Source organism: Puntigrus tetrazona, chromosome 7 (genome assembly GCF_018831695.1).
Source record: "Puntigrus tetrazona isolate hp1 chromosome 7, ASM1883169v1, whole genome shotgun sequence".
NCBI classification, from domain to species: Eukaryota; Metazoa; Chordata; class Actinopteri; order Cypriniformes; family Cyprinidae; genus Puntigrus; species Puntigrus tetrazona.
The window spans coordinates 35,683,104-35,704,503 of record NC_056705.1 but is presented as its reverse complement, the minus strand read 5'-3'; the positions used below and the strand labels follow the sequence as shown (position 1 = coordinate 35,704,503).

Here is a 21,400-nt window from a genome sequence, read left to right as displayed (position 1 = left end):
CATTTCAATTAGTTGTGTAGCTCTACCGTATTACTGCTACATCTTGCACAGTGTAAACAGAAGGGTCTGTCTGGATATGGATGCAGCCCAAATTATTTAGACTCTAGCCTCATGTTCACATTTGAATGTGTAGCCTGTGCATGTGACTCCTTTGTGATATTGACAGAATGTGGTCCATTAACCTTCATCCCATTCCAAGTACTCTGCTGATTTAACTGTCAGTGTACAGAGAAGTCAAAACCACCAAAATGGACTATTAGCTTTGAATTCAAATGCTGCAAAGAGCATGTGGAACACTATCTTTTACCCAAGAAATGATAGCTGCTAAACTGCAAACCTTACGCCTCTGAGAGGGATTGACATCAAAACCCAATAAAAATCACAACTTGGTTTTTCTCAAGAGCGTTATTAAAGGCTTTCCATCTGGATCAAAGCTCAGCAGGAAATTCAGCTGTTAAACCTAATGCACTTATGAAATAAATCTTATCAGCCCCACAAATTGCGCTTCATCTGTCAACATGGACCATGTCAAGAACCAAGAAATTACAACAGTCCAACGAGCAACCGTTTATTTCACAGTTCTTCACCTAGAGGTATTGACATGAAGTAAGATATGTTTATGAGCGTGTCAAAGTAAGTAGAGAATGTTTGCTTTGATTGAGGTTCTGGACCTCTGCCCATCTATGTCTGCTGGAAGCCGTCGCCCTGCGGTGAACTTCCAGTTGCTCCCACAAAGTCCCATAAGAGGAAGACTAACTGGCCACGAGAGGATGCCTTTCATCCGGATCCCCCCTGGCTCTACTGACACCTCATTAAACAGACCTGGAGAAATGGCGAATGGGAAAGAGCAGGGAGGGTTCAGCCACAACATGATCAGCTGAACAGGGAAACGGTAGAACAAGCACTAGTTCTGCAGGGCAGTTCATTAGGGAATCCCTTAAAAGAAGAAAGTGTTTTTTTGAAGAATAGTGCTTAAGAGGGTGCAACATCCCTTCCCGTAAAAGGTGCAGCCCTGACAAGAAACAGGACGAAGGATAAAAGCAGCACTGCGTCTTTGATCCATCGGGGTGGGGTTGGCTTAGAGGGACATGCCTTTCCAGAATAACACAGTCGAGTTTGTACATTCTGACCCACGACACCCTCAGCGGGTCTCTCTGCTCAACCTGTCAGGAAGACGGATGCCTATGGAGCAGCGCTGCAGTGTATGGCTGACGAGGTGAGCTCTGCACAGCCTGTGTCTTTCTCTGACTGACAGCTTCTGGCTCACGACCGCAGGCCGGCTGGGATAAGAGAGGAGAATGTCAGACGCATGAACGCCGCCTCAATTCAGTAGCTGAGGCGCAGGCTGACACCTGCCACTAGTGCTGGGTGGGGGACAGGGCCACAGTTCTTTACCAGACCCAGCTGAGCACCTGCTGGACTCCACACGGCCTCCATTCATGAGGGCAAGTGAAAAACGACCCCTCACTGACCATAACAACGATCTTTCAGAAAAAAAAAAAAAATCATTCGGTCAACTCAAACAACACTGATGTAGGACAAAGCACCATCAATTGCAGTTAACACTGATCTAAATTAAAGAGAGCAGATTACCTATTGCAATAAAAGCTTTGCCCAAGATAACAGGCATGGGCTGCGTTCGGCCAATGTGATGCCTCTATAATTAATAACGAAATATCAGGTTTTCACTTTGTACTTTATTTCGTTTATTTTTCTCAGAATGTATCATTTGCCCATCTAAAAAATGTTTTTTTCCTGACCACATGCTTAAAAAGACACTACCAGGATATTTTAATTTTACATTTTAGGGCTGTCAAAATAAAATGCGTTAATTCTGCAATTTGTTTTTTTTTTTTTCAGTTTAACACATTAAAAACATTTCGCACAATTAACACAGCATTCATTTTTTATTCCTGGCACCTCACTGATAGTGTTACAGCAGACTATATGGCAACACTATCAAGCATGATGAGACGCAAAAGAAAACTTAATTCACAACTGACATGCTGTCTGTGAAGCAGCTCTCTGTGAACACTGGCATCTGACACGCATGCACAGAAAGCCACGGAAGAGAGACAGTAGATGGACAAAAACCCATAAAATGATGTCCAAATGCCCAATTTTGGCAAGTGAGTGTGTAAACAAAGTCTTAAATTAGTTAAAAAGTTCTAAATGATCATGAAGAGTTGTGAGAAAACTGTGTGTGTCAGATCTGTGACACGTGCATCAGGTTTTAAAGAGACAGAACTGCTTTGGGATACAGTGATACCTGCTTTATGTCTAGGTCACTGATGTAAATCAAAAATAAATCACTAATTGCTTCTGTAGTTTGAAAGAAGATCATTATATATTTAATTTTAGTTTAAGATTTCACCATTTATAGCATTTGCCATATATGTATTAAAAACAATTACTTTAAAAGGAGACATATTATGACCCTTTTTACAATATGTAATATAAGTCTCAGGTGTCCCCAGACGGTTTTATGAAGTTTTATCTCAAAATACCCCAAAGATCATTTATTATATAATTCTGAAAATTAATATTTTGAGTGGGAGCAGAATTGGGCTGTTTTCGTGCATGTCTCTTTAAATGCAAATGAGCTGCTGCTGCTCCCCGCTCCCTTTCCAGTTGCACCATTAATGCTCATACCTGCTAAAAACATCTATTTTTTTTTCATTATCGTCAACATGTTGAAATTATGCGTTTTAAACCACAATAGCGTGAAAGTCTGATATACGGTTTTCTTAGTGCACTCAAACAGAAAGCGGTTGTCACACGTAATATAATATGTAATATATCAATAAATCCAACAGTCAAACAGCATGTTTTGCTCAAACGTTCGCCATGGCGTTTAAACCTATGACACTGGTGAAATCAAAATGATACACTGTGGGGGGAAACAGATTTAGGGGTGATAATATTATAATGAGATCCTTTTGCAGCATCACAAGGCTCGTTTTGCAAATGCTTGCAGAAAAAAAGTTACCGGGTTAATATTTTTCATGCTTTCTTGGTTGTGTCAGGACCCAATTATAGATTTTCAAATTTATTATTTATTATTACATGTCACGTTTAAATTATACTGTAACACTGAATGGCTACACCTATTAAATATACTACAGTGCTGCTATCAATGGCCTTCATTAACAATAAGCTACTTAGTAGTAAAAAGCCATTAAACATTTTAAATATACAATCATTATGTCGTTTCTACATTATTTTAGAAATTCAACGTGAAATGATAACATATAATTATATTAATATGTGATTTACCTTGCTTAATAGAAATTAATTAATTAGGTAGGTTTTTATTTTTATTTAAACATTTAAAATTTTAAACATGAATTTACCATTTATTTATGAATAGAAAAAATATTTGTTTTATGCACAAAACAAATACACTAAAAAAAAAAAAAAAAAAAAAAAAAGCTGAAATACTCCCTATCAGTTAAGCTAAATTTACATCAGGTCCAGTTAGGCTCCTCAAAGAAATCCACAAAAACAGCAGAAACATTTTTCCAAAATAAAAAAACCAAAAACAATACAAAAGCATTTTTCGATTTAATTTCGAAATATTTTCAAATAAGCCTTTCTTAAGAGCGCTGTAGTCATAAGTCTATTTGAGCTCGTCGTTTCAGTATGTCCAGTCTCTGGGCGCGTTCTACACAGTGCCGCTCTGACCTCTCCAGCAAGGCAAAACGCCCAGCGCAGAGAGAGGGAGGGGGCTTCAAAGCACCTCTTCACACAGCAGATAATGAAGGCAGCTACTGGAGAAATTGAATTCCTAACAACCACATCCTTACACACTATACTGACAGGGAAAAACAATGTCTGCGGGGGGAGGATAGGAAGGGCAATAGAGAGAGAGAGAGAGTGAGAGAGAGAATATAAGATAGCGTGAGAAAGAAAAAAGGACTGTCTTGGTTTGGCTCAGATCCAGCTCAGCCACTCTGGGCGTCTCTCCCACTGGAGGAAGGCTTTTCAGCATATAAATATCACATTACCACACAAGGAAACACAGGCATCAGCTGGCCTTCTAACCTGCACTAACGAGGGCTGCCGCCCCCTGCCAACCGGCCACTGTCTTCTTATAAGAGGCAGCTTAACTGTTTTGTTCTGCATCTCAACAGACAAAGCACCTTTTCCAAATAACAACTAGGGCTAATAGATTAAAACAATCCCAATTAATAGCATGATTTTCTGCAGTTAACATGATTAACCTCTTGTATTGAATTCACTGAAATGTGCACTTTAAAATACATCGAGATAAAATCGGACAATATTACAGTCATACATTTAGCTTTATTAGCTCAAATCACAAAAAGCTGGCTAAGGCAACATTTGAGAGCGCCTAGAAAAATGGGAAGTGACTTACTGTTAGGCAGAACAGGCTTTCCTTCTAGGCGATAGTTTCCTTCTGTACTGATATTTTGTACTTGTGCTTTAATGATAATTAAATTCTGCCACCAAAAGCCTGCAGATCACTTTAAATCTGTTGGAAGTAGCATCTGGATTTGATTTTTAAGTTAACGTACTGAAGGTACATCTTTTAGCCTATACCAATAATCTAGAGCCGGAGTTTGCAAATTATGATTAATACAATCAGTCTTGAATAGCACAAATACCAAAATGTCGCTATTTAGCGGCAACATATTTATATGAATTTCTAAAATTAGATTTTTCAAATCTACATTTAAAATACCAGAGATTTGTATTTTTTTATCTGTAACTACAATGATTTTTTTTTTATTAATCTCATATAAACAACACAGAAAATGGATGATTATTAAAAATAAATAAATAAATAAAAATGACTAATTATCACACTGGATGATTACAAGAACAAAATATGAATTAAAAATGATTTGCACATTTGAATTAATAGGTTGTTTTTTTGCTATTCTGCCATTATAATTAAGTGCAAATTCATTTACAGTGTAATTAGATATAGTCAAATATGTTGAACACAGCGAGAACATTTAAAGACGTCATGCCATACCGAGCCAATCTGCAGCACGAACAGCAGATATTCAACCTAATAAAGACATGTAGAGCCAAGCCTATACATTTACATACATACACACACACACTGAGACTGCAAATGATGGAGTACTACAACAATACCACAGCTTCTCTCTGGCAGGACAACCTGCCCATGCTGAGTCAATACAGATCAATACAGCACTCAGCTACAGTGGAGGGGAAATTGGTTCTTTTTCACTGCTCATATATGGCTGACTAAAAAAAAGTGCCATGTTGACAGCCAAATGGAGGTGTCTGTAATCATCCTGACATGGCAGCCTACAAAACAGCGCTGGACTGACAGATATTAAGGAGGTCTTTCTGTTCAAGGTTTAAATCAATACAATCCAACTGAACAGAGTACGAGATTAAGGAAATGAACGACTACAGAGGGCTTACCATTTCTTATATTAGGACTGAATTCCAAGGGTTTGGTTAATGTTTAAACATAATAAGTATGTTTAAAAGCATGCTGAAAGCCATAAGAATGCATAAAAAAGGTGGAAAATGAAAAAAAATGCTTTGGTTTAAAAACACAACAGGGCAACGGCCATGTTTTCATACGGTCTTGTAACAATAGTCGGACCTTCCCCGTTGTAGGCAAACCAAAATAAGGTCTACTAAATGAAAGGTCGCTAACTTCCAAAACTGTGGTGAGATATTCTTGGCATTAAGGAACCAAAACAAAAATCTAACAAACAAAAATGGCACGTCTTTATGTTTTTTGTGACAAGTGTTTTGCTGAGACAGGCGGTTTGCGTTCTTTGCCACAAATATGCTCGATGCCTGGTAAATTCCCAGTTGTATCGAGGCCAGTACATTTCCAGCTAAATGTTCATTTTAAACCTTGTATTTAAACATACAATACCAGTCAAAAGTTGGAATAATCTTTAAAGGATTTTAAAAATGTTTTTAAAGGCTCACCAAAGCTGTATTTATTATAAGAAACACAGTAAAAAAAAGACAAATTCTAATATGTGTCAAACATTTTAAAAAATGTAAATAAAAATGAAAGAAATTCAAACTTGTCATTACTCACTTACCTATCCCCTTACTTTTTGTACATGAAGATAAACAAAAATAACAACTTAATTAATTGATAAGTGTCCTCTGCGTCACCATATGGTATTCTCGTCATTTCATAAAATTTCGATTGAGCCACTGATGGATGATGGACTATTCTGACAAGGCCATACATACTTCTTTGGACCTCGACAGTGGTATTTACTTGGAAGTCAATGAGACATTCACAAAAAAAAATTGCGTTTAAAATTGTGTTCTGAGGACAAACAAAACCTTCACAGGTTTGGAACGACTTTGGGTTTAATGATTAATAACAAAATGTCATTTTCAATACATTTATAAATTTTCAGCTGACACGATTTCAGTCTTCAGTGTCACGTGATCCTTCAACAATGTAATCTTTTATATAATTTTAATGCGTTTATTGTCACTTAAGACTAACTTTAAAATCTTTGCTGAATAAAAGTAATATTTTACTTACACCAAACATTTCAATAGTAGTACATCATGGTTTCCACAAAAGTGTGAAGCAGTACAGCTTTTTTTGAACATTAACAATCATTAATAATCTAGTTATTAATAATGGCCGCTGAAAATTCTACCTTGCTAAAATTACATTTACGAATACAGTTATTATAAATTCTAATATTCTTCAATATTACAGTTTTACTGAATGTTTGATCAAATACATACAGCCTTTGTGTGCATAAGCCAGCTCTCAAAAAACATTTCCAAATATCCTATATTTTTGACCAGTATAGTGTAGATTATCAAAAATAGACTGTTATATTCATTACCAAAAAAAGTACCTTTCAACGTAACACCATATTTACATGTTGCATTAGACGCCTAGAAAGGTGCCTGAATGAAATCTGTGGCTCAGCCACATAATTTATATCTCAATCTCCGAAATAAACCAGGAGGGGCAAGGAGCAGATGACAGTGCCTTCCCAGTAATCCTGAGAGTGGGGGGTCGTTGATCAATATCTCAATGCACTCTAATACTGCAAGACTGCTATAATGCCTCCAAACAGATGGGCCACGGTGTATGTGTCTGTGAAAACCTACCCCCACTAGCGCCCTCCTCTCTTCCCTCCCTCCAGGCTGCCCACTGCTACTCCAAAGCCAGTCGAGCCTTTTTTCTTTGAGTGGGAGGGGGAACAAACTACAGCCGGAGAGGCCACATAGCCAGCGCTAATTCTCTTTCAGAGGGGGTGGAGGAGGACAGGATGGAGGGATCCACACTTCTCGTTCAGGCTTTTATGGGAAGCTTTATTTACGTCCAGCCTCTCTCTCTCTCTCTCTCTCTCTCTCTCGCCCTCGCTCTCTCAACCCCCGTTCCACCCCCTCCTGCTTCCCAGACTGGATTTACGGTCGGCCTCCGAGCTGTGAGCACTCAAACAGAGGATGAAAAGGCGCTCGCACTGCCTGTACCTCAAACACAGGCTTTTACGACACTCCACAGGATCAGCGCCGAAAAGCCCGAGAAAACAGCCACTGAGCAAACAAGTCGGACGCAAGAAAGAGGATTCCCGAGCAGATTCGGCCTGCGCTGTTATTGCCACAGCCAGACCGCAGGCCCGAGGGCTGGAAAAACAGCCGGGGAGAGACGCGCTTCTCTCTGCGGTAACAATTGTCCGACGAACGGGAAGAAGTCGCCCGAAGCCCTCTCTCCATAATCACCCTCTGAGTGATCTAAAGGAGAGCAATTACATTTCATCAGTGCTATTTATACATCAGCGGAAAACGAGTGTGCATAATTTAGACACCAGTGTCTGTGTCAATATCTCATTAAAGCTAATGAGACTAAGAGGGTGTGGGAACGCTGGCGGTGGCAGTCACAGATGTTTGCGCTGTCAATTTCGTCTCCAAATAAAACCGCAAGACAAAAGAGGGCTCATGCTCGGAGATTAATGCTGTCACACAATCCATAAGACCTACAAACAATGAAACAATAACCATGCTACACTATTGAATGTTGGGCGAATTTATCAAGCAAACAAATTAGACTATCAGCATGTGGTCTGGTCCATTTTGTACCCGAGAACTTTGCACTCAGACAGGAAGAGGACCTCTCACCAATAAGCAAAGTGACCAGAGTCTACAGTAGAGATTAAAGGAACGGTTCACATATATTGGAACAGCATTTACTCATAGACAAGTTTATTTCTTCATTGGAACAGATTTTGGGAAATCTATCATCATGTCGCTTGCTTACCGATCGATCTTATGCAGTGAATGGGTGCCGTCGGAATCCATACAGCTGACCACCACAACAATCCACACAAATCCAGTTCGTGAAATAACATCATGAAGTGAAAAGCTTGCGCTTGTAATAAAACGCATTCATCAATAAGACGTTTTAAAATTTAAACCATTGCTTTTAGCTAAAATATTAGTCCTCAATATACAATATTCCTTTTACCAGTAAAAATGTAACATTGATTGAATCAGGAGAGAAATATGCATGGATCAAGCACCATTTATAAGCCAAAACAATTTGAAACATTACTAAAAAAATAAGATGCTGATTTTAATGTGAGAGGACTGTAGTTTTATAACGTATTTGTAGATTTGGTCATAAGCAATCGTTTAAAGTTAAAAATGCCCTGATGGATGTGTTTCTTATGAACACATAGCTTTTCATTTGACAAGACATTAAGTGATGGATTGGCGTCATGTTGATGACTGATGTTTTTATCAGCTGTTTGGATTCACTTTCTGACGGCACCCATTCACTGCAGAAGATCCATTAAGGCCCGGGACACACCACGCCGATGGACGGCTCTCGTTGGGCCAACGGCGAACGACGGTCAGGCTGGTTGGTTTGGTGTTTGGTGTGGGAACTCTCATTAGATGCCTAGTTTTGCGAACAAGTCAGTGCCACAGAATTAAAGAGATGAAAAAGAGTGAGTAAATGAAGACGGCATAGACAGTAGACTAATAACAATAAGTGACTATCATCATAACAACTGCAGCTGCTTAAAATAAAGAAAGCTATCAAGGTCTGGCTACTGAGATTCAAAATGGTACTGCTTTGTTTCTATTTAATTCATCTGCATTTCTCTCGTACATCTTTGTTCCGGTTTCTCCGTTTGAATGATGAATATTTACTGTCGATAGCTGCTGATGTAGACAGCTAACTCATCTCACGCAGGCGCAGAACCCACGTGTTTATTTTGCCGTTGGCTGTACTCTGTGCGGTGTGTTTGAGCGCAGCTTTTTTTGTCTGACATTGCCGACGCGAGGAGACAACACAACGGCTTTTGTTGCCACAGGTTGGTTGACGTCGGCTTGGTGTGACGGCAAGCGATATAATGCTAAATTTCTTAAAATCTATTCCCATGAAAAAACTAACTCTACATCGGACAGCCTGATGGTGAGTAAATTGTCGGCAAATTAAAATTTTTGGGTGAACACACTACTGCAAATATGACGGTAAAGACAAAAAGAATATGATTTTTCCAGATCCATCACTAGTCCAATCAAACACTTAAAATGAAGTGCTTTGCTAGTGGGTTAATTAACTCATTCAAGCACCTACTAATATATGCAAAAATCATATCACAGCTTCTAACCTAAAAAATATGAAAGCACATCAAATTATCCTGAAATAAGTTAAGTACTCATCAGAATGAGAAATTTGTGATTAAAAGACTGAAACACATCTCTAAAGCTTGGAAAATATATAGCTAAAGCACAAAGAATAAAATCCAATGTAGTACAATAATGTAATCGCATGTATTGTTTTTGGTTTTTTTTAGGAGATAAAAATTTTGCAGGGTTGGTAAAAAAAAAAAAAAAAAAAAAAAAAAAAAAAAAAAAGAATAGATATGATTTTATAAAACATTCAATAAAACAGATTATATTATTTACAAAAAGACAAAAGCTTTAATTAAAACAAAAAAAATTGGAATCAGATTGGAATCAGCTATAACCATGTGAAAATATAAAATTGTTTAACTGACTGGGACAAAAAAAGACAAAAAAAAACAAAAAAAAAAAAAAAAAAAACGCACACTCTACTTCCCGAAATAAGCATAAAGCCTAAAACTAGTTGCTTAAGCCGAAACTATAATGAATAGTATGAGCTAAGCAAGAATCACACACACCTCACAGAGAAAAACATAATAATGCAAACTACTTAAACCATTCTGGTTTAGCTTGAAGAAGATTATATCTTTCTGATTGTTTTAAACCTAGAATATTCACTGCAGCCTGACCGGGGCATCAGTCTAGCCAAATGACAGCTTCCTTTGCCTCTCTGTGCAAATTCATTCTGTGCATGGTGGATTTGTCAAGAGGTGTTTGGTTTTTGAAAAGCAGACAGAGCGGCTGAGGCATTTCGACATTTACACTGGATAAAAGGGAAAAGATTAGAGCCCTCTGAGCTGCAATAGACTTCATTGATTTATAATTAATCAAGGACAGAGCTGGGTTGCGATATTGCACCTGGACATAATCCCTTTAAATCCTCTGCTTGACATCACAGAACCTAAGAAAATAGATGCTCGCTTCAAACATGCAGCTATCAATAGTAGAAGTGTGCAATATGAATGTGATTGCAGGACATGAATCAGTATGGAAGGATTCTCAGGCTTTGCTTCAGTGTGGTGGCAGTCAAAATGGCAGTAGTGGGTTGCTGAGGTTGAGGAGCTGATGGTGCATTGCTCCCTCTGCAGGTTGTGTTGAGAGCGGAACAATGTTTACTACTTGACCACTGACAGACAAAAACAAGTAGCAAATCACTGCCCAAGTAGACACAAGGAGAACTTGTCATTCTAGCATCACTAAAATATAAGTGTGTGGGTGTATATATATATAGATTTTTATATTTATTTTTACAATTGCTTTAAATATTGTTTTAGCAACTAGCTGGAATAAAATAAGGTTTTGTTTCCTTTTCCATTTTATTTTAGATAGAAATGATTTTTTTAGCCTATAAACTGAACTGTAAATGCAATGTAAAGAATTTGCAACACAAACTATTTCATGTTTTTAAGTGCATTAACAAAAATAATAATTATATTACTGCATATGATTTTCAAAACATTTTTAATAAAAAAATAAAAATATTTGAATACATTGTTATATATATATATATATATATATATATATATATATATATATATATATATATATATATATATATATATATATATATATATCATACTACTGTCAAATACTTGCTGTCAAATGATTAATCATGATTAATGACATCCAAAATTTTTGTTTTGCATAAAAGATGTGTGTGTGTGTGTGCTGTGTTTATTTATTTTTGTATATTTAGATACACAAAAAGTATATATTTTGGAAATATTAACATGTATTTTCATATAATTTAAATTATAATATATAAAAAAATTCTAAAATATACATGTTTTCACATATACATAAATATACACTACACATACTATAAAAATAAAAGCTTGCATTTTAGATGTTATTAATTGCAATTTATTATTTGGCAGCACTAATATATAATGTATAAAACTGAAAAAGAATTACTACAATTTACGTTTTAAAATTCTTATTTAAATGTTGCTTGCAGAAAAAGCTGCATTTACTTAAAGCTCAGCAGGGGCTAAATGGACCGTATGCTAACTAGCCGAACTTTGACCCCTTTGTTTTTCTAGGTTGTGAAGTGAACTAAAAGGCACTTTTTTTATGTCATTTGATATGTCCAACCCCAACTTCCTGTTTCAAAGAGCACTGTGTCTACACCAAAAAGAAAATTGTGTTCAGCAGTGTACTAAAACTAATAATAAATTCTTTCAAGAAGGTCTTGCATGCTTTCCTGAGCAGCCAAAAAAATAAATTCAAACGCATTGTTCCAAGATACCCCAAGCCTCCAATTTTGTGAGGAAATGCGCTGAATAGTCATTAAATAACACTCCAATGCAAAAACCCTACGGCCTTAAGAACGGGTTTCAGTCTTCTGATGTACGAGATCTAATTTCATCTTTTTAATTTTGACATAAAACATAACCCTGACGTGGTCTCTGTGAGACGATCGGTGAACTGCAGAAGAAAAGAGCTCATCTCAATGGCAGACGCTGCTGCAAGCAGCACCAATTACACCTCTATTACAGGGAGCCTGCCATGCAGGGAGAACAGGAAATGAGGCAGGAAGTGTGCTGTAGGCTACAGAAGAAGACAGCAGGGGAAGCGGACACAGACAGAGAGAGGAATGTGCTTGTACGCCAGAATACTGCTGTGTGCGGTAAGTTCAAGTGCACTGTGAGCATTGATTTTTGTGTTGGAGGGAAGGAGTTAGAAGAGTGACTAAAGGGTATTATTAATGTGGAGAAATAAACAGGACGTCAATTGAAATTAAAGCAGCAAGCGAAAAGCAAAGACAGACAGCATTTTGAAGCTTTACCGTGCAGATCTATAGTTCTCTTTTTTTTTGCTTCAGAGCCCTGGTTTTATACTGGATATCAAGTGGTGACCCAAAACAGTACCAGAATAGAACTGACATGAAGTGTGGACACAGCTGTGGGCATATCAGGTATTTAACAGCTTTGAGTTTGACTCAATCCAATCTGATCAGTTTTTTTTTAATGGCTTTTAAATCATGTTGCATCATGTACAGCCTAAGAGGGTGTGCACACAGGAGATGTTATTAAATTCAAAAACAGCTAGACGGAGTGCAGCGGAATGGAACAAATGCAGGAGTCTTGAGACACAAACCATTTTTAACTTTACGCTTCTTGCCGTTTTTGAGTCGCTTCATTTTATAGTTATAGCATTTATAAGTTTAATAAATAAATACATATTAAAATATGACATATTTAAAAGGAGTACCTCTCTCACATATGTGCCAACTTCAACTTTTCGAAAAAAGAACAATTGTTACTAATTTTACACAATTTTGCTGTTATTCAAAGGGTCAAAACATCTAGTTGTGCGATCGGCTGGCCATAAATATTTGCCATGATTTCCAAAGGGTTTTGTGAATTTATATTTCCATCATATTTCCATCCGAACTAGCATTTTGAGACTTTTATATTGACATCCATTTGAAGGTAGGTCACTGCATCATATACCAATTTGCCAAGGACCCACACGAGCAAAAAAATAACACACACACATACATATACACATATAAATATATATAAGCTGGTATGTAGTTACTAAATTTGGATATCACATGGTATGACTTCAGAAAAGCAATGAATATCAAGTTATTATTGAATAACTGGAATGAATATTAAGTTTATTTTTATTATACATTTCATAGTGACCTTTCATGAAAAGCTAGCTTGCTTGTTTTGTTCAGGTGAATAATTCTGTGCTTGTAAATTCTGAATGCATTAGAAAATGTCATGAGGTGCAACCAAATATCATGTAGTGCAACCACTGCAGAGTGTTTTCCATTACATATGTCCCAGATTGGCAGTTTTTGTGCATATATACATATATAAATAAAGACCTAATATAAGTTGCCAACTTTCTGCAAAGTCAATGGCTACAGACAGTCAAACTTCATGTGGCCTTCAGATTAGCTCAAGAACAGTGTGCAAAGAGCTTTGTCGAATGGGTTTCCATGACCGAGTAGCTGCATCCAAGCCATAAATCACCAAGTGCAATCCAAAGCGTCGGATGCAGTGGTGTAAAACACGCCGCCACTGGACACTGGAGATGTGTTCTCTGGAGTGACAAACTGCGCTTCTCCATCTGGCAATCTGATGAACGAGTCTGGGTTTGGCGGTAGCCAGGAGAACGGTACTTGTCTGACTGCATTGTGCCAAGTGTAAGGATTGGTGGAGGGGGTATTATGGTGTGGGGTTGTTTTTCAGGAGCTGGGCTTGGCCCCTTAGTTCCAGTGAAAGGAACTCTGAATGCTTCAGCATACCAAGACATTTTGGACAGTTCCATCCTCCCAACTTTGTGGGAACAGTTTGGAGCTGGCCCCTTGCTCTTTCTGCAATTATTTACAAAAACTTAAAAGAAAAAAAAATGTAAATACTTAGTTTAAAAACACTTTAATCTCTTGGAACATCTACATAAAAATGTTAGGCATGTTAAGAAAATTAATTAATTTTAATATAAATTATGGTCGCACCACATGACAATTTTTAAGGCTACGGCCAATTCATTTAGATGAAGAAACATTACAATTATTTTATTTAACATTTTAATATCGATTTGTGTGTACACTGCTGTGATTTCAGTGAACACATGAAATCAGTTCTTTTCAAGTTCACTCAGGGGAAACCCACAGGGGCAGTTCAACATAATCCACTAACATCAATCCACAAACAGATTTTTTTCCCCCACATTTTAACAGTGTCTGTTTAGATTTGTGAATATGATATGTTTTGGTAGGTTATGTAAAATTCAGTTTAGTGCGGTCAAACAATTATTTGCATTCCAAAATTAACGCTTTTGTTAACTTATACATATGTATACATAAAAACACACATGCACGTGCACACACACACACACACACACACACGTATATTCCAGAATGAAAAAGGGGTGGAGTTATGGGACTTTTCAGACAGTTGAAGTGTCCAGTGGAGTTAAAAGATATGCTTTCAAGGTATTTTAAGCACTTTAGATTGGTTAATAATTAGAAAAAAAATAACAGATCCACATGGGGACTGACCAATAGCATCGATTTGTAAAAAAAAAAAAAAATCTGAAATTGACAAAATTTGGACATTGGAGGTTTCCACCCGACAGTGACGATATGTAAATATTTTCAAAATATGTACTGTATGAGTGTGTATTTATGTATACACTATACACAGAAGACGCACATGTGTTACGCAAAGAAAAACATTATGTGATTAATCTCATTAAAGCGTTAGTAATATGTATGAATGAACAATCTGTACTCGTTCTCTAGTGTTACCCGCACCCAGATCTCCCGGTTTATTTTTCAGCAAATGTCCACCGGATGATGATGAGAAACATTACGGAGCTGTAAACTGACATTAAACAAGAATATCTTTGTGCACATTGCTCATTTACAAATACTACTGACACTGCATGAAAATCTGCAAAGTCATACTTATTATGTTTTGGAACCACTGCAATTAAACCAACGATGAAAATATATGTCTCATATATGCAACTTAGTTGCTTTGTAACAACGTGTCGCTATGAGTATTTAAGTGGGAAGTAGGAAATAAATAAAATTCTAAGAGGTTTGTAATAATTTTCTTAAGTGCAATTCTTGAAAGAATCTTAGTCAAAAGTGATCAAATTTGTTCTTAAGAAGATATTTAAGAAAATTCTTACTGAGAATAAGAATTTTTCTTCTTAAGACTATTTTGTATTAAGACGTTTTAACTTTTAGCTTGAGTTAAATCACAATAAGAAAACGGCAGTTAAGAAGAAATTTCTTATTAAGAACGTTTCGTGAATCCGGCCCCAGATGTTGCTGAGAGACAGCAGGTGATGTTAATGATTTAAGCGCAAGATGCCATGCTTGCTTACACAAATAATCTCAGAGCTCTTTCAAAAGGAAATAGAATGTTTTGTATGGATGAATACCAAGAAGGACAACAAAAGCCACTGACCTGTACAATAAACTGCTCCTGAGAGAGACAATCTGTGACATTAACGCAGCCCAGCAGACAGCCTGTGGGATACTCCGCAGGAAACGTGGGCTCTGGATGGTGAAAGAACCAAAATGTAAGGTGAAATTATGAAAGGCACTGCAGTCTACAGACATGCCTGATGGGATCGTTTAAGTCGCACAGCTCTAGTATTAATGACATGTACTTGAACGCATTAAATGCACCTTTGTAGATGTGGCGGTACATGGCCTCTACCTCTGCAATCTCTTGGGGAGTGGGTTTGTTAGCAGCAGCGGCAATCCACAGGCGCCCCCTGTGGGATGTGTACCACGTTCTGCCTTCTACCCTGCACAAACGCAACAAACAGAGGAAATACAAAAAGTATTTAGATGAACTGCTATATATACACACACACATAAGGGAACATCTCGAATGTGTTTAGTTGGTTTCCTTTAGGAACGCACAATATATATCAAAGACTATATAATACCCAAGACCCATCACTCGCCTTCTGAGCAAAAGAGCCAATCGCTAATCTGTACATTCAGCGCATCGCTGCTGCTGCCGTTAGAAATCACGGTCGCTATAGAAACAGCCAACGATCTGAGACGTGTGCTTAGACGTGAGCCAGCGCACTGGCTGGTCTAGACTCAGAAAAGATTCTTTAATGAAATTTGAGCAAAAGAAACAACAATTATGATACCGTTGTTGTCAGATTTAATTTGTGATTTCAAATATTAAAATTTAATTGTAAGCTAATATTTCTAGAAAATTAGATGTTTAAAGATAAAGAGCTGCACTTGGACGCCGAGAGGCATTTCAAAGATGGCCTCAGCGTGACATGACGTGACTTAAAGGAACTTTGTATAGATCTAGTTTTCAGCAATATCAGTAATGCATTTATTTTTAAAATGGAATTGTAAAATGGTTGTTAGTACAAATAATTTTATTATTAGCCATAACCTAAAAAAATAAACATGATCTCAATGATAGAGAGAATGTGAAGCATTCTCCACAGAGTTCTGTGAAACTCATTTGTTTGTCCGCCATTTTGAAAGGACCACACTGCCTCTTCACTACTGAGTTCAGGGCAGGATTTTGATTTTCTGTTGTGACTGTGGAAGATGTCACCATTGTTTGATGTCATCATTCATGCTGCATTCAAAATTCAATGATCATCAGCACTTGCAGCAGAGGGTGAACCGCTCAAAATGGCGATGGCTGCCCAGCGTGACATATATTCACATTCTCTATTCAAAAATGATTACATCATGTTATTTTCTGAAGTGTTGGGTCAAGGACCTGCTAACAAGTACTCAAGCTTCCTTAAAAAAGAAGGAACTCCAACTGGATTGCTAAAGATGTAATTAGTATCATCTTTATATGTTAGAAGTTGGCAGTCTAAAGTTATATTTCATTTATTATTATAACTAGCTGAACTTGATTTAACCAGACTGTAGTTCCAGGGCAGCTAACATTATCAATACTCAAATGCTTTACATAAAACAAACTAAAAGCAAAATGCATATGGTCAGCTAAAAATACAGTATTGTTTGATTGTTTAGTTTTTTTTGTGTACATGAAAACAATCTGATATTTGCGATTTCTAGTCAGATGCACGTGTTATTTATAATTGGGAAAAAACGTTTTCGCATGTTTATGTTTTAGAGAATTATCCATACAATTGTCCCGAGCAAGGGATGACATAATTCATGATTTTATATTCAAGTGAGCTGTACCTTTTAATGCCCTTAACAAGCAGCGAAGCCCATGGCTGGTGCATGCTGAGACACCAGCCACCGTCGGAGATCTCCTGCAGCTCTTTGTCCTGCAGTCTGAGTCGGCTCCGCTCACTTTTTTGTGCATTGCTTACAGTGTTGGATGAAGACTTCCGTGAGGTGCCGCTACCAGACACGTCAACCCACTAAGGCAACAAACACACAGGAACAAACAGAGCAACTTAAATATAAATGGCATAAATGTTCTTTGCATTTCAAATTCTTTTTTGATAAAAAAATATAAGGTTTATTTGCACCCACCTCTGGTGCGGCCTGCATGATGTTGGGGTTGACAAGCTCCCTGAAGTGTTGTCGATCAGTAGAAACAGAATGTTTAGGTGTCTGGCCAAAAGAACCAGTATTGATGTCCTTTACCGTCTCATCAAACCTTCCAAAACCAAAAAAAAAACTTTTTCTTAAATGCAATCATGCACTGCAATTAATATTGCCCGCATTTCATTTAGAGTTGATCACCTTTACAAGATCAATGGATTTAAATGGCTCCCAAATGTTTTATTTACCTTGACTCTAAGGCTTGAATTAAGTAGTTAAGGTTTTCAGGTTTTCCATTAAAGCGACATAGCAGAAACACTTAAAATAGTAAAATAGCAAAACACTTAAATAGTAGAAAAAATGTCCAATGTTTCCACTTTAATCCAGCCAAAATATACTCATGTCATATTAATACAATTGTCAATGATCAAGTAGAAACCTCATGGTGACACAATGGTGTGATGTGAGAGCACGAGATTGAGAGATATATATATATATATATATATATATATATATATATATATATATATATATATATATATACACACACACACACACACACACACACACACACACACACACACACACACACACACACACACACATATATACACACATACATGACAAAATAAACCAATAAATAAATATTGTACAGAGGTAACTCCTTACTTTTGATAGTATGGAGATAAATTCTCCCCTTCATCCAGCACTCGTCTTCCTGCAAAGTCGAGTGTGATCTTGCGGTCTTTGCGAGAGGCATGTCGTAGTTCCCGGAGTTCCTCCTCTCGCTTGCGTAATGCCTCCCTCTCACCTGGAGAAAGCCACTGGTTGGAATCCGTTGCGAAATAATCAGATTCATCATCCAAGACTTGTGTTCTCTTAACACTATAAAAACAAATAAATAAATGAATAAACAGTCCAACTTCAAGTTGCGTGTGCATTATACTTCAGATGGTTCATGGGCATTTCTGAAGCCCAATTACAACAGTATGTTAACAGCACTGTATTCGGAAAGCCAGACCTGTTCTTGTCAAACTCCAGAAGTTTATCTTTGTGTTTTACAGCTTTTTCCAGACCAGTTTTCATCCTAGCCTCTTGATGGGGGAGATAGTCCCGCTCAGTTCCCTCTGGGGCCGCACAGAAAACAAAGTCTGTCACACAAACGCTACTAGTCAGTGAAAAACAAATACAACCACCTCATTTCTTACCTCCCATGAGTTTTTTACGGAGCTTCTGACTTTTGTTGGAGTCCCGCTGCAGTATCTCTTGCTCCTCTGTAGTACAGACCTGAATTGTGTGTAAAAGACGATAAATAGTAGGCAGTAGACAGAAATTAACATGAAATGGACAGAAACAAAAATTTAATTTCTAAATGATTGTTGAGTAATTGTATGAAAATCATTTATTGGCTTATAAAGTGATCATTTAAATGTTTGAAATAGTGTATATATTATATTACAAAACTAATAACTATGCTGTTCTATAATTATGCATAATGCGTTTGTGTTTATTTATTATGATATATAATAAAACGTATATTTATTTGCTTTATATATATATATACACACACACACTTCGAAAATATATGTGTTTGTATTTATATATACTACTGCTGCCAAGCAATTAATCGCATACAAAATAAATGTATATACAAATACACACACACACACACACGCACACACACACACATATATAGTATTTGAAAATGTGCTTACATCTTTTTTCCAAAATATATACATGCATCTTGAGAACAGCAAGACATTTAAAGAGCACTCAAAAGTAAAACTTCTGAAAAGCAATGAGAATGAAAATAATTCCTATGCGCCTTTCATTTACTTTTTTGACCCGGACATTTTTCTTTTTCATGATGTTCACCCTTACTCAAAACAAACCGAACAAAATCTAACAAAAAAAAACAAAACGGTTTCCCATTAACATGGCTATCTGTATTCTACCTTGGAAAAACTATAATCTTCACGTGGGAACATCTACGCAATAGCCATTTAATTTGCCTTGCCGACATATGGGTCTATCACAAACACAAACTGTACTCATTAGTAAACAGGCAAAGCTCACCAGGCTGCCGCAGAACAAACAAGGGCCAGAGCCTTCTTGCTCGCACACTATCCGTCCGCAGCTCAGACAGTTGTTGATGAGCCTGTGTTTCTGCGCCAGACACTCGCAGGGTTGACGGCCAGGCAGTAGAACAGCCAGCTTATCTCGACCCTCTTTAGCATACAGATTCACAAACTTGCTTTTCTTTTTCACCGAGCTGGAGCTGCTGCTTTCTTGTGCCTGATAAGCGAAAGTAAATCCCTCAGTAGTTCTCTCCACCTAGTTAAACCACAAATGCTTTATGAAAGACTTTGAAATGAAAATGAGCTGACATACCTTCATCAAGTCGATGGGAGTTTTCACGGGCTCCGGCTCTGCCTGACACACATTCACAACCTCTTGCTTGTTTCTTCCCTTTCGCTTGGATTTCTTCTGAGTGTCTTTGGTAGCTGTATCCAGACCCTCTGGGGTAGAGATATGATTAAAAATTCCTTTGTTGACACCGAATATAAACATTGCAATATGCGAAGACGAGCGGATCAGGCAATATATTAGTGGTGTTGACATTTTAAAAACTTTTTAATTTGAATGCATCCGGTCAAACTTTTTACAGTTGTGTTCTTTCCATTGCACTGCGAATGAAAATGGCCGACCAATAAGATTTTTCGATCGTGATTTATAATACGCACTGTATCATCTGTAACATCTGTATTCACATTAGAAACATTTGTCATATTTACCCATGACTGCCTCTTTCTTACAGACACCCCCTAGACCATCAGGTGCCTGCATCTGACACCTCTGCCATCTCTGCACCAGCTCATCCACAAAGTCCTTCTTGTTTCCCTCTGTTCCTTGTAAGAGATCTCCAACATACTCCACAATTTCATCAGCACTGTCAATAGACAGGATGTACCTGAAAACACAGATATTTTATTTATTAAATCACCATGTGGGTGGCTGAAGTATCAGTATATATATATATATATATATATATATATATATATATATATATATATATATATATATATATGTTTAAAAAAATAAACCTGTCTTATGCTTTTTGTAACTAAGAATGAAGATACAGATTTCTCTTGTCTTTTGTGTTTTTCCTGCATTTTTGCTATATCACACCACAGTCCAATTTTTATTTGTCAACTAACGTTACCCATATACACTTACACATTTTATATTATCAATATTTCATAACATTAATATATCTTTCCAAGGGTTCAATACAGAAAGTAATGTATTGGTAATATGACTAAAATCTCATAACGACGTAACAAGGTGTTTACATAGTACGTCTTGACAATATAACAGCAAAACCGTGGTGACGTGTTAATTTTCTACATTACATGTTTGGCCATCAAATTATCCCTTCTGTTGTATTTATTCCGTTCTCAGTTCTGTTATTTACACTTTAACGTTACATAATTTCTACAAATGACCACTGAGACACATTTCATCCTGTATTACAGCGCACTTACTGTACAATGTCATCGCTTGCCTCCAATCCAAAACTATGCTTTAACTTGTTAACGGTCCAGCGAAGCAAAGAATCGGTCATGATGAAGTTAGCAAAACTGTGAGACACTGCAGAGTCTGAACGTCAACTGAGAGATTTTGGCTTTTGACTCATTCGGTTAGCTTCCGGGAGACGCTTTTCATAATAAAAGCCTCTATAGACGAAATCTGCACTAGCGCTGCTCA

General features: G+C 37.1%; 1 protein-coding gene and 1 long non-coding RNA gene across 2 annotated transcripts in view; one reads left to right on the top strand and one right to left on the bottom strand.

The window, feature by feature from the left end:
• The window catches only part of trip4 (thyroid hormone receptor interactor 4), a 53,616-nt gene extending 32,271 nt beyond the window's left edge, over nucleotides 1-21,345 (bottom strand). Inside the window, exons 1-11 of the mRNA XM_043244558.1 lie at nucleotides 21,178-21,345; nucleotides 20,428-20,603; nucleotides 20,024-20,151; nucleotides 19,709-19,927; nucleotides 18,841-18,919; nucleotides 18,654-18,759; nucleotides 18,302-18,517; nucleotides 17,621-17,747; nucleotides 17,321-17,505; nucleotides 15,806-15,927; nucleotides 15,582-15,673 (exon numbers count right to left, since the gene is read on the bottom strand). Of these exons, the coding sequence (XP_043100493.1) occupies nucleotides 15,582-15,673; nucleotides 15,806-15,927; nucleotides 17,321-17,505; nucleotides 17,621-17,747; nucleotides 18,302-18,517; nucleotides 18,654-18,759; nucleotides 18,841-18,919; nucleotides 19,709-19,927; nucleotides 20,024-20,151; nucleotides 20,428-20,603; nucleotides 21,178-21,257 (1,530 nt within the window). The 5' untranslated portion in view covers nucleotides 21,258-21,345. The remainder of the gene's footprint in view (nucleotides 1-15,581; nucleotides 15,674-15,805; nucleotides 15,928-17,320; nucleotides 17,506-17,620; nucleotides 17,748-18,301; nucleotides 18,518-18,653; nucleotides 18,760-18,840; nucleotides 18,920-19,708; nucleotides 19,928-20,023; nucleotides 20,152-20,427; nucleotides 20,604-21,177) is intronic.
• LOC122348740 lies at nucleotides 12,085-20,581 on the top strand. The gene is made up of 3 exons (XR_006251366.1): nucleotides 12,085-12,271; nucleotides 12,467-12,559; nucleotides 20,451-20,581. It is a non-coding gene; the product is annotated as an uncharacterized LOC122348740 (long non-coding RNA).
• Nucleotides 21,346-21,400: the final 55 nt, after the last annotated feature.